The sequence below is a fragment of the Mastomys coucha genome, unplaced genomic scaffold (genome assembly GCF_008632895.1).
Source record: "Mastomys coucha isolate ucsf_1 unplaced genomic scaffold, UCSF_Mcou_1 pScaffold18, whole genome shotgun sequence".
Lineage (NCBI taxonomy): Eukaryota > Metazoa > Chordata > Mammalia > Rodentia > Muridae > Mastomys > Mastomys coucha.
Window position 1 is genome coordinate 108,466,856 of NW_022196900.1, and position 10,636 is coordinate 108,477,491.

At 45.6% G+C, this 10,636-nt stretch overlaps 1 protein-coding gene across 2 annotated transcripts in view; it reads right to left on the reverse strand.

Moving 5' to 3' along the window:
* Ube4b (ubiquitination factor E4B) overlaps positions 1–10,636 on the reverse strand; it is a 105,821-nt gene that overhangs the window by 27,539 nt on the left and 67,646 nt on the right. For both annotated transcript variants that reach the window (XM_031379497.1, XM_031379496.1), the window contains 8 exons: positions 10,255–10,311; positions 9,255–9,371; positions 9,074–9,172; positions 8,237–8,350; positions 6,634–6,832; positions 4,231–4,369; positions 2,209–2,308; positions 645–772 (listed from right to left, as the gene is read on the reverse strand). In XM_031379497.1, the coding sequence (XP_031235357.1) occupies positions 645–772; positions 2,209–2,308; positions 4,231–4,369; positions 6,634–6,832; positions 8,237–8,350; positions 9,074–9,172; positions 9,255–9,371; positions 10,255–10,311 (953 nt within the window). The remainder of the gene's footprint in view (positions 1–644; positions 773–2,208; positions 2,309–4,230; positions 4,370–6,633; positions 6,833–8,236; positions 8,351–9,073; positions 9,173–9,254; positions 9,372–10,254; positions 10,312–10,636) is intronic.

The following is a 10,636-nucleotide window of genomic DNA, read 5'->3' on the forward strand; positions in this document are numbered from 1 at the left end:
GGGATGAGGGGACGTGGGCGTGAGCAGCCCTTCCTGTGTAACACACCTGTGCAAACACCTGTGACCTTCAGGTGTGCAGAAGGGATGAGGGGACGTGGGCGTGCTTTGCTAAAGTGTCTGCCTCATCTTGATTTCTTGCTAGATTCGAGGCAATAGTTAAAATGGGAAGAAACCCAAAGGTCGTATTTGGTCATTTCAAGCAACTCATACTGAGTGGACAAAGGCAACATATATTTTATATAAGCTTTCCCAGTCTTTTAGGAACATGGCCAACCTCAACAATACCTGTGGCCTAGGAGGTTCACAATGAACGTAAGAGTCCTGAGTTAGACAACAGCAGTGACTGTCAATGTCCTCGGTTCTCCTAGCCGTGGTCCTTAGGAGGCTCAGGAGCCTGTTATCTCTGATTTATAAACTTCCTTTCCTAGCCACCTAATGTTATAGCAAAGTTGTAAAACTGACAGCCATTAAAAACATATGGGGAAATATTAATACAGCTTCATATGTATTTATGTATAACTACAATCTGATAGTAGAAACACAATCCTCAAGAGGGTAAGGATCTGAATTTAGTTATGACTGAAGAACAATGAAGACAGCCCAGCAGCCCCAGGGAAGCTGAGGCAGAGAAGCAGCACACTTACTCAGGATATGCAGGGTCCAGGATGCGCAGCATCAGCTGAATGAGAAGGCCATAAAAATTCAGACATCTTCTTAGGAAGCTCTCGTCAAGTAAGCCAGCGTCAGCACAGGCCTTGCACCGTACCAGTTTCTGTAGAAGGAGATGTGCCCCACCCACAGATCAGTCCAGTGCCAAGGCCCCTCACTCGGCGTGAGTAGGCAGGGAGGCCAAGGCCCCTCACTCAGCGTGAGTAGGCAGGGAGGGGCCAGGAGATGAGAAGTCTACGTTCTAGTATCTCTGACCAGCCTTGGGACACTGGTGGTTGTGCCAAGATCTTTCTGTTTTCGGAATAAAGACAACAGGGAGACATGCCATGCAAACCACTGAGCAGAGGCCAGCAGTGAGTGCTGGAGGTCAGTAACTGACACCATTGCTCAGGAACTTGGACAGTTAGTGGAAAAAAGCCAGACAAGTTGTATCTGAATTTCAGCACTACTTCTGTGCTGCTCTCGAGGGTGCAACACCTCAGCGGCCCTGCAGAGGAGACACACAGAGGCCAGCCACATCGTGAGAGTGGATGTGGAGCTTATTACAGACCCCTTGAGTCACAGCTAGAGGATAAAGGAGGCTGCAGATCTGAAAGGAGCTCTGGCTACTCTGCAACCTGTCGCTCAGTTAAAAGCCTTCAAACATAGCCACGCTCCATCTTGGCCTGGGTTAGCGTTGGGCTTACAGGTATGAGCCGCTATGCCCAGCTCCATTTTGTATCTCAGAAGCACTCTGCATTATTAGCAGACAGAGACCTAGAACCTCAGCTTGCCATGGGAATCAGAGGCACTCTTTGCTATGATCCCACAAGAACCCACGAGCAGCTAACATTCAGCTTTATACTCTGAACACAGACATAGACATAGACATGTGTTTAGCTGAGTTTGACCAGCAGGGATGTTTCCGTCTGTAGTTAGGTTCTATGAGAACAGATCATTTTCTTCCTTCCTTTCTTTTTTTCTTTTCTTTTCTTCTTTTTTTTTGGGGGGGGGGAAGGCTTTTCGAGACATGGTTTCTCTGTGTAGCCTGGCTGTTCTGGAACTCACTCTGTAGACCAGGCTGGCCTCGAACTCAGAAATCTGTCTGCCTCTACCTCCAAGTGTTGGGATTAAAGGCATGAGCCACCACTTTCTGGCTCAGATCATTTTCAATTAGACATAAAGAACAAGGGGATAGGTGAAGGGGATCTTTCTACAACCACGATGTGCTGTGTCAACTGCAGTGACAACATGTAGATGTGTGTCCTGGAGCATGAGTGTGGCAGGGATGGGGTGGGGAGGTTACACTGCGGTTGAGAGCACTTACTAATGGTTCATTGCATATACATATACATATACATATTCCCTGCTGAGATCTAAATACTGAGATACAGAAATATGCAACGTACCAATAAGTTTTAAATAGTCCTGTGCTACCTTAAGAAAAAAGTACAACAAGAAATAACACGGACATCTGAGCGCTCGCTCTGGGCACTTACTCTGGTGAGGAGTTTACTATTATGAACCCAGGCCATAATTATGTCAATCAGCTGCACAAACCTTAAGCTGAGTTTTACAGCGCTTCAACATTTCACGGTGTCTGGTGGCCAGTGGGGAATCTTTCCATTGGCTTTCATTATTTTTCAAATCTTCGACGGTTCTGAAATTAACAAACAAAACATCCTAAAGATCAAATGAAAGAAAACAACAAGGTGCATCTTATCTCAGACTCTCTCACACTTAAGTTCTTTGCATGTTTGTAGGTATGTATGTATGTTTGTTTGTTTTGCAAGGCAGAGTTTCTCTTTATAGCCTTTGTTGTCCTGAAACTCACTTTATAGACCAGGCAGTCCTTGAACTCAGAGATCCCCCTGCCCCTGTCTCCTAAGCACCAGTATTAATATTGAGCGCCACCAGTGCCTGGCCTCACACTTAGGTATTTTAAAAACAAGAGGATATAGGCCAGGCATTGAGGTCATGCCTCTAATCCAAACAGGTGGATCTCTGGTTTTAATTATATTATAATTGTCTATTTTGTTATTTGTTGTTAATCCATTAGTGCACTTAATTTATCAAATCTTACCATAAGTATGTATTCATGAGAAGACATAGTGTAAATAACAAGTTTTATAGCATTCATGGCTTTAAGTGGTTAATGGTCTTGGCTTTAAGTAGTTAATGGTCTCATGTCTATTTAGCACTGTATTAAAACTCACAGCAGGTTAGGGCTCAGCAGTTAGGAGCACTATTCTCTTGGAGAGGATCAGTGTTCCATTTTGAGCATTAACATGGTGGCTCACAAGTGTCTGTAAGTCCAATGGCCTCTTTTGGCTTCTGAGGGTACTAAGCACATGGTGCTCAAACATACATGTAGGTAAAACACTCATACACATAATTAAAATAAATTAAAAAAAAAAAAAAAAAAACCAAGCAAACAAAATAAGCCCAAAATCCTGGGGCAGGAGAGGTGGGTGGCTCAAGGGTTAAGAACACTGTTGCTCTTGCCAAGGGCTTTGGTAAATTTCCCAGTACCTATAGGGAGCAACATTCATCCGGAATTCTAGTTCCAGGTCTGATGTCTCCTTCTTATCTCCATGGGCACTGCACACACATGGTGCATAGACACACATGAAGAAAAAACATGTATCTAATACAATTTTTTAAAATAAAAAAAGAATCTAACAAATTGCTTCAAAAATTTATAGCCAATAAATTAAAACATAAGAGTATAAAAAAGAATGGATGTGACACAATCATACATGGAAACCAAACCTTAAAACAATCTACAGAGTTGCCAAGTGGTGGCCCATGCCTTTAATGCCAGCACTCAGGAGGCAGACAGAGCTCCGTGAGTTCTAGGCTAGCCTGGTCTACAGAGTGAGTTCCAGGATGGTCAAAGCTACACAGAGAAAGCTGTTCTGAAAACAAACAAACAAACAAACAAAAGGATCTACGGAGTCCATGTTAGTGCACAGGATCTGAGGAATGCACAGTTATAGATATTTAATATGACAGTTTTTCTGGCAGCCAAGGTAGACCACATGGAAGTGGATTTGAATGGCCTGTCCAGCAAACGTCTGTTTCCATGTGCTGAAATGTTTGTTTGCTCGGAGAACCTGGCCAGCCAGAGATGCTCAGGTTAGAAACAGCAATGGCACTTATGATTTGATGGTGGACAAGTGAGGCTACAAGACAGCCTTTGGGCGCCTCAGACACAAACAACAGGCCCAAGGCCAAATACTCGTTTGTCTTGATTATCACAGGAAAACAGGGTTTGACAGTCCAGAGCGAGCTGGCTACACTTAAAAGGCACTTCACAGTGACTCCTGGTCATTCTCACATTAGTCGAAACAGACTTTAGCAACCACATACAGAAAGGAACACCAAAGGCTCAGAGATCCAGGCCTGGATCACAAGATCACTCAGAAAACACTGGACAAATGAGAGGCACTGACACAGTGGCAGAGGCAGACAGCACCCCGCAATGCATACCACCGACTCTCAGGCATACCGACCACAGCCAACTCCTTGTGCCTATAGGCTGCAGTAACAGCGAGACAGGACAGAGAGCATGGCACATACCTATTGAGCTCACGGATGGCTCGGAGTCGGCGAATGTACCGACGACAACTAGGCAGAATAGAGAGGTGGTGAGCGTGCAGGGTGAGAAAGAAACATTCCGTAGGGAATTTTGGCTCAGAAAATGGAGGCTGATCGCCATCTAAAAGAAAAAACAAACAAACATGAATCCTTCGGTGAAATCAATTACAAGTCTTAACAAAAAAGTTCAATTCTGAAGGAAAATAGGTTAAGAATATTTCTGTGTGCATGTGTCTGTGTGAGGACATGGTGTGCATGTGTGTGCGTGTGATGACATGGTGTGTGTCCGTGTGTGAGGATATAGTGTGCATGTGTGAGGACACACTGTGCGTGTGCATGTGCGTGTGTGTCTATGTGTGAGGACACATGCATGTGTGAGGACATGTTGTGCATGTGCGAGGATATGGTGTGCATGTGTGAGGACAGGCTGTGCGTGTGTGTGTCTGTGTGTGAGGCTATAGTGTGCATGTGTGAGGACAGGCTGTGCGTGTGTGTGTCTGTGTGTGAGGCTACAGTGTGCATGTGCTGTTTGTGTGCGTGTCTGGCTTTGCATATATGAGGCTGGAGCCTGTTCCTTTACACACTTCAGTTTTGAGACTGGGTATCTCACTGAATACAGACATCACAAGCTCTAAGTCTAGACCGGGGATGACACAAAGGTCGTCCTGTGTCCTTTCCCCAGTGTTAGGGTGACAGATGTGGACTGCCGTATGCAGCTTTCATGAGGGTCTGAGGAAGCTGAGCCCGGGTCCTTATGCTTGCCTCACAGAGCTTTACTGACCCAGAGAGCCATCTCTCCAGCCCAGGAAATTTTACTTTGTGTTGTTTTGAGAAAAGATCTTCTCTATGAACCTCTGGCTGTCTGAACTCAGAGAGATGTGCCTGCCTCTGCTTCTCAGTGCTGGAATTAAAGCATATACCACTAAGCCCAGACTCCAGTAACAGTTTTTAAATTATTAACTTATGTGATATTGCAATAGAAATAAATTCCTCATGCTTTAGTTAATGCCCTATATCCTTTTATCTGATTAAATGTTGGCATAAATCAATCTTTTATAATGTGCCTTCCTGATATACTCAATAAAACCATCTTCATTTCCCAAGCTGAACATATTAGTTCAATCTGAAAATAGGCCATATTAATAAGCTACGGCTGTTTTCCTACATGCTTGTGGATTTTACCTTCTAGAAGAACTATGTATGAAGCCATCAATGTCTTGAGGAGAGGCAGAAACTAGACCATGGAGAGGGTACCATTATATAGCGGTTTTTAATCAGCATATAACTGGGCTCACAGGGTAGAGTTCACACTTCACACTTGTGTACAAGTGTGGTGGTCAGACCATTCAAGCACTTATTCTTTCTGTGTGTTAGAACATTCAGATAATCCCATGAGCGTCTATGACATACACCCGAGCTGTGGCTGACTATGGCTATCCTGACGTGCTGATGAACATGAGGCTGTTTGTCCTGTACGACAGAGAGCACACGAGCTGCTTAGGAGTTAAGGCAGGAGGACTGCCTGAGTCTAGGAACTTGAGGCTAGCCTAAGCAACACAGAGAAGGAGTCCTCAACTCCTAAGCTACTGACTGCCTGGGTCCCTGCCGCCCTAGTCACTGCCCTCCTTGTGCCTCCTTCATCTCTGCAACAGTATTACAACTTCTATTCAAGTATTGCCAAATTTTACTTTAGAGTGATGAAATCAATCATTAAAAAGCATCTACTTCTTTCTCTTCTTGATCTTGGAAGGCAGGGTCTTGCTAGGTAGCCCAGGCTGACCTTGAACTCACGATTCTTCTATCTCGTTCTCCTGAGTGCTGGTGCTATCGGCATGCACTAAGAAGGCTGAGCATCAAGTAATTACTTTTCTAGTGGTGTACATTTGATCATGGCATTTCCATTTTCAGGGAAGTAGGAATTCATTCTATTCCACACATAAGCAAGATTAGTGTTATCACACCTTAGAATAGTCATAGTTTCAACTGTCAAAATATGACACAAAATCTATAGAATATAAAGTTGTTGTTATTGGGCTGGAGAGATGGCTCAGTGGTTAAGAGCACTGGCTGCTCTTCCAGAGGTCCTGAGTTCAACTCCAAGCACCCACATGGTGGCTCACAACCATCTGTAATGGGATCCGAAGCCCTCTTCTGGCATGAAGTTGTACATGCAAATTGGGCACTCATATACATAAAATAAATAAATCTTTTTTTAAAAAAGTTGCTGTTATTATTTCTTTCTTCCCTTTCACACCCATCTCTTCTATGAATCTGTGTTGAGTAATTCGAGGATGAATTTTTACTATGGTAATTTTCACTATGTATCTCTATCTCTCAGAGCTACTCGGATGAGAGAGGGCACCTAGCCAGGACCACGTCACTCACAGAGCTCCGTCAGCCACTCATTCACATCCTCCATCGTTGCATTTATCCGTGTCTCATCATTTGGGAGGGAGATCCGACATCTTGGGTGGAATATGTAAGTGGGGTCGACTGTTTCTAACTTGATCTTTGTACTTAGCTGCTGCAGGACCCAAAGGAGATTCAGCATAAACCCGTCTGTAGACACCAACCGATCATCTGCCTGTGACATAAGCCGCAAAGCAATTGAAACAATTGTAGGCACACATTTCACAAAGTCAGCCCAACTTTCTATGAAAGCACATTCAAATGTAACTAGAACTGAAAGCCAGTGACAAGACATGTGGTGATTGATCACTGTCAATCAGCTAGTAGGTGCTAGCCCAGCAAGTTTCCATGTATCCATCATCAGACTCACTGACCTCAGCAATAACCCCGAGTCCATACAATACAATTCACATTTTAGAGAAGAACTGGAGACCACAGAATCAACATCACTAAGTAAAACTACAGTAGCTGTAGCTTCCTCCTCCTTCTTTATTTCTCAAGAACAATGAGCTGCACTTTGCCCATGGATAGCTTTCCCATCTTAAACAGCGAGCACAGTCTGTGTGAAGAACACAGGTTCGGGGACCACTCCACACTCAGGACTATTCCAATGGTTTACATGTAAAAGGCTCAAGGTTAACTGCCACTCTTAACCTCACTTAGCAAATGAAGAAACTGAGGCACAGAGAAGTACCTATCAGGTATGGCCAAATTATAGACCACATATGGCCCAATACAAACCTGCAGACTTACACAGACCATGACGAGACCTCTGCCTGTGACCTCTTCTCACTGCATAGTTCTTGGCTGCTGAGTAATGGGTGACACCACCATGTGACAATGTCAACAGGTGACATACCAGACTACTAATGAGCATCTAAAGACACTGGGATTTTGCAATTCTATACTACATAGTATAGTATAATTCTATACTTTTATTCTTTTGCTTCTAAGACCTTATTATTATAAACAGTCTACAATTTTAATTTCCCACTGTTACCATGAACACTGGAGTCCTCATGATTTCTTGGTGCTTCCTCCGGTCTGCCTCCAGCTCACTCCCTGTCATTTCGAGTGTCCCCTTCTGTGGAGTTTACTACAGTCCTCACTGGTAAACCCTGGCCAGTCTCAAGAGCATGGTTTGTTTTGTTAGCTGCCCATGTCCCCTGAGTCACAAAGGCCTGTGTTCTGGGCATGCAGTAAAGTTGGCTCATTTCTAACCTAACACACGATCTCTTAAGAGGGGTCTGTTCTCAGCTTTGTAAGGTGCGGCTCTTCAGTCCAAGCTGTAACACAAGGCTGATCTGCTGCCTGAGCAACGTCCACCCCTGTGCTGTCGTTCTGGCACTCTACAAGCACTCCTGAATCCTTCACACTTCCAGCATCAACTGCTACTGCCTGGATGCTGTGACTGCACTCCAGTCCACGACCTCCGGTTGCACGGAAGAAGTAGGATGCCTGCCCGGCGTGTTCGTGCTGCCTTCCTGACCCCCTCAGAACGCAGCCTGGGAGGTGCTAAGTCACATCTGTACTGGAGAAACAGGTTTAATGAGTAACTAAAAGCACCTGGGGACCCTACCTGCATCTGGGCTTTCTTCATATTGGCATTGACGACAGCCGCCATGTAACTGAGAGCCGCTTCACGAGTTTCGCCGTTTAACAAAATACTATGTAGAATCTTGAAAAGCTCTTGCTAAATTATTTTCAAAATGGAAAAACAATTGATTTCTTTTTTACTTTAAGAAAACCCCCCCACTCCCCATCTTCCCTTCCCATGTCCACTCCTTGTAGGGAACCCAAGTACAGTTAACAAAGTGTGTGTGTGTGTGTGTGTGTGAGGAGCAGCTTGCAATAGGAAGGATGTTGAAGAGTAGTCAGTGTTGTAAACAACCTTTGACTCTTCCCTCGAATGACAGTATGGCCTAGATTAGCAAGGCCTGTACTTTTACAATTTACAACAGAAGACACAGTAAGCTGGAGAGAGCCTGGCCCGCAGGCACGCTGGCCCCAGCCAAGGTCTGCTCTGTTCCTCTACAAAGGCTGTCCCTTCACTGTTTCGGGACGGGAAGAGCCACTGTTTAGTTACGTGGGAAATCACAGTTAAAAGAATCATGTTGGACGGCATACCCCACAGAGCATACATAGTTTCCTTCACTTGGGCAAGATACTCCCAGAGAAGTGGCGCAGCTAGGTTTCAGTCACGGGGAGAACCTCAACTGGTGTGCCTGACATGCTAGACTTGTGCTTCATGTCTGCCCAGCAACAGCAACAAGTGCAAAAGGCATCCGGGTTGGGGTTGACACGGAGTGCCTTGTTTGTAAACTGACTTCTATGACTCAAGTGACCGGGGAGCACTAGACATATGGGACAGGCCCTTCTTCCCTAGGGAGGCTTTCTGTCTCCTCCAAACACCTACCCGTCCCAGCTCCAGGTAATGCTGTAGTGACTGGCTGACCACGCGGGTGTTCTCCAGGGTAATGGCGGGCCCTGAGAAGTATTTCTCAACCACCTTTGCCTGGAAGAGAAGGGGATGCACGCAATCAGAAAGAGCACGGTGGGCACGGGAGCGGGCTGAGTGCTGCCCAGGGAGTACTCACGTCGTCCTCTGCGAAGACTGAGAAGCTCAAGAAGGCCCCTAAGTAGGAGAGCCTCTGCAGCTCCCGCCCAGAGCCAGGGCTTAAGGACTTCGGCAACCACAGGGGTAGAGAGGCGACCTAGACGCAGCACAGAGGGGCCCAGTAAGCTGCTGAGGCAGCTGGCACAGAGGTGCTCAGAGAGCACAGCAATGAGCTACAAAGGTGGGTCTAGCCACCCAGCACTCGCAAACACAAGGCACAAGCAGGGCGTTCCTTTGTAATATTTCTGATCTCAGATAGAGGGTGCTCTCCAACTTCCCTAGTTTATAAGATGGACATTTAAACTTTTATTTATTCTTTCAAAATGTGTGTGTGTGTGTGGTCTGATGTATTTCTATTGCACTGTCCTATCCTATCAGTGTGTGTGTGTGGGGTGGGGGGTGGTCTGACATATTTCTATTGCACTGTCCTATCCTATCATTGTGCGTGTGTGTGTGTGTGTGTGTGTGTATGTGTGTGTGTGGTCTGATGTATTTTTATTGCACTGTCCTATGCTAACACTGTCTCCCTCCCACCAAGCCCCTCCTTCCCTCAGGTCCACCTACTCTCAAGTGTTGTCTAGGTAGCCTACTGCATCTGAGTCAGGACAAGAGTGGGAGGGGGCATCTGTTACCTCAGCAAGGTCACCCTACTATACCGGTACTAGAGCAGAGGGTACACTACCAAGGACGAGGACCCTCAAACCATTACCTCATCAACATCTAAAAGACCCATTCTGATGCTACTCAAAGGCTGTTCAAATGTCCCACAGCACCCGCTCTTCTAGTTGTAGAGCATTTACCCTCGCCAGAAAAGCCAGAAAAACCAGACTTCCTCGTAGAATATACTATAGAATAGCAACAAAAGAGAGGGTAGTCCCGCCACATCCAAATGCCTTTCAAGAAGTCTTTAGCTGACACTGCTTTCAAACCAGCCTCTGCCTCTCAGAGGTCAGCAACACACTCACCAGGCAGAAACTTACCAAATTGCACATAGGGTGTGTCTTCCCGAACTTGGTTTCACAGAGTTCACCCAGCGCCTACAAACAGGAAGGGAAAGAATCACTGCCATGTTTGCCGTCTCACACGGTGCCAAGTGGGACAGCAGGGACAGCTTTCATTGCCACTACAAATGCTTGGCGAAGCTCTCTGGAGGCCATCAGCCTTAATAGTTTTCCTACTAATAAATAAATAACAAACAAATACTCATGAACCACAAAACAACATAGAACAAGAAATAAACAACAACAACAACAACAACAAAACTAAACAAAAAGGAAATAGCAACAAGTTAGACAAGGAGAACACAAAGCCCAGGCAGCAGGCACTCACACCTCAGCGGGGTGGGGTGGAGTGGGGGGGTGG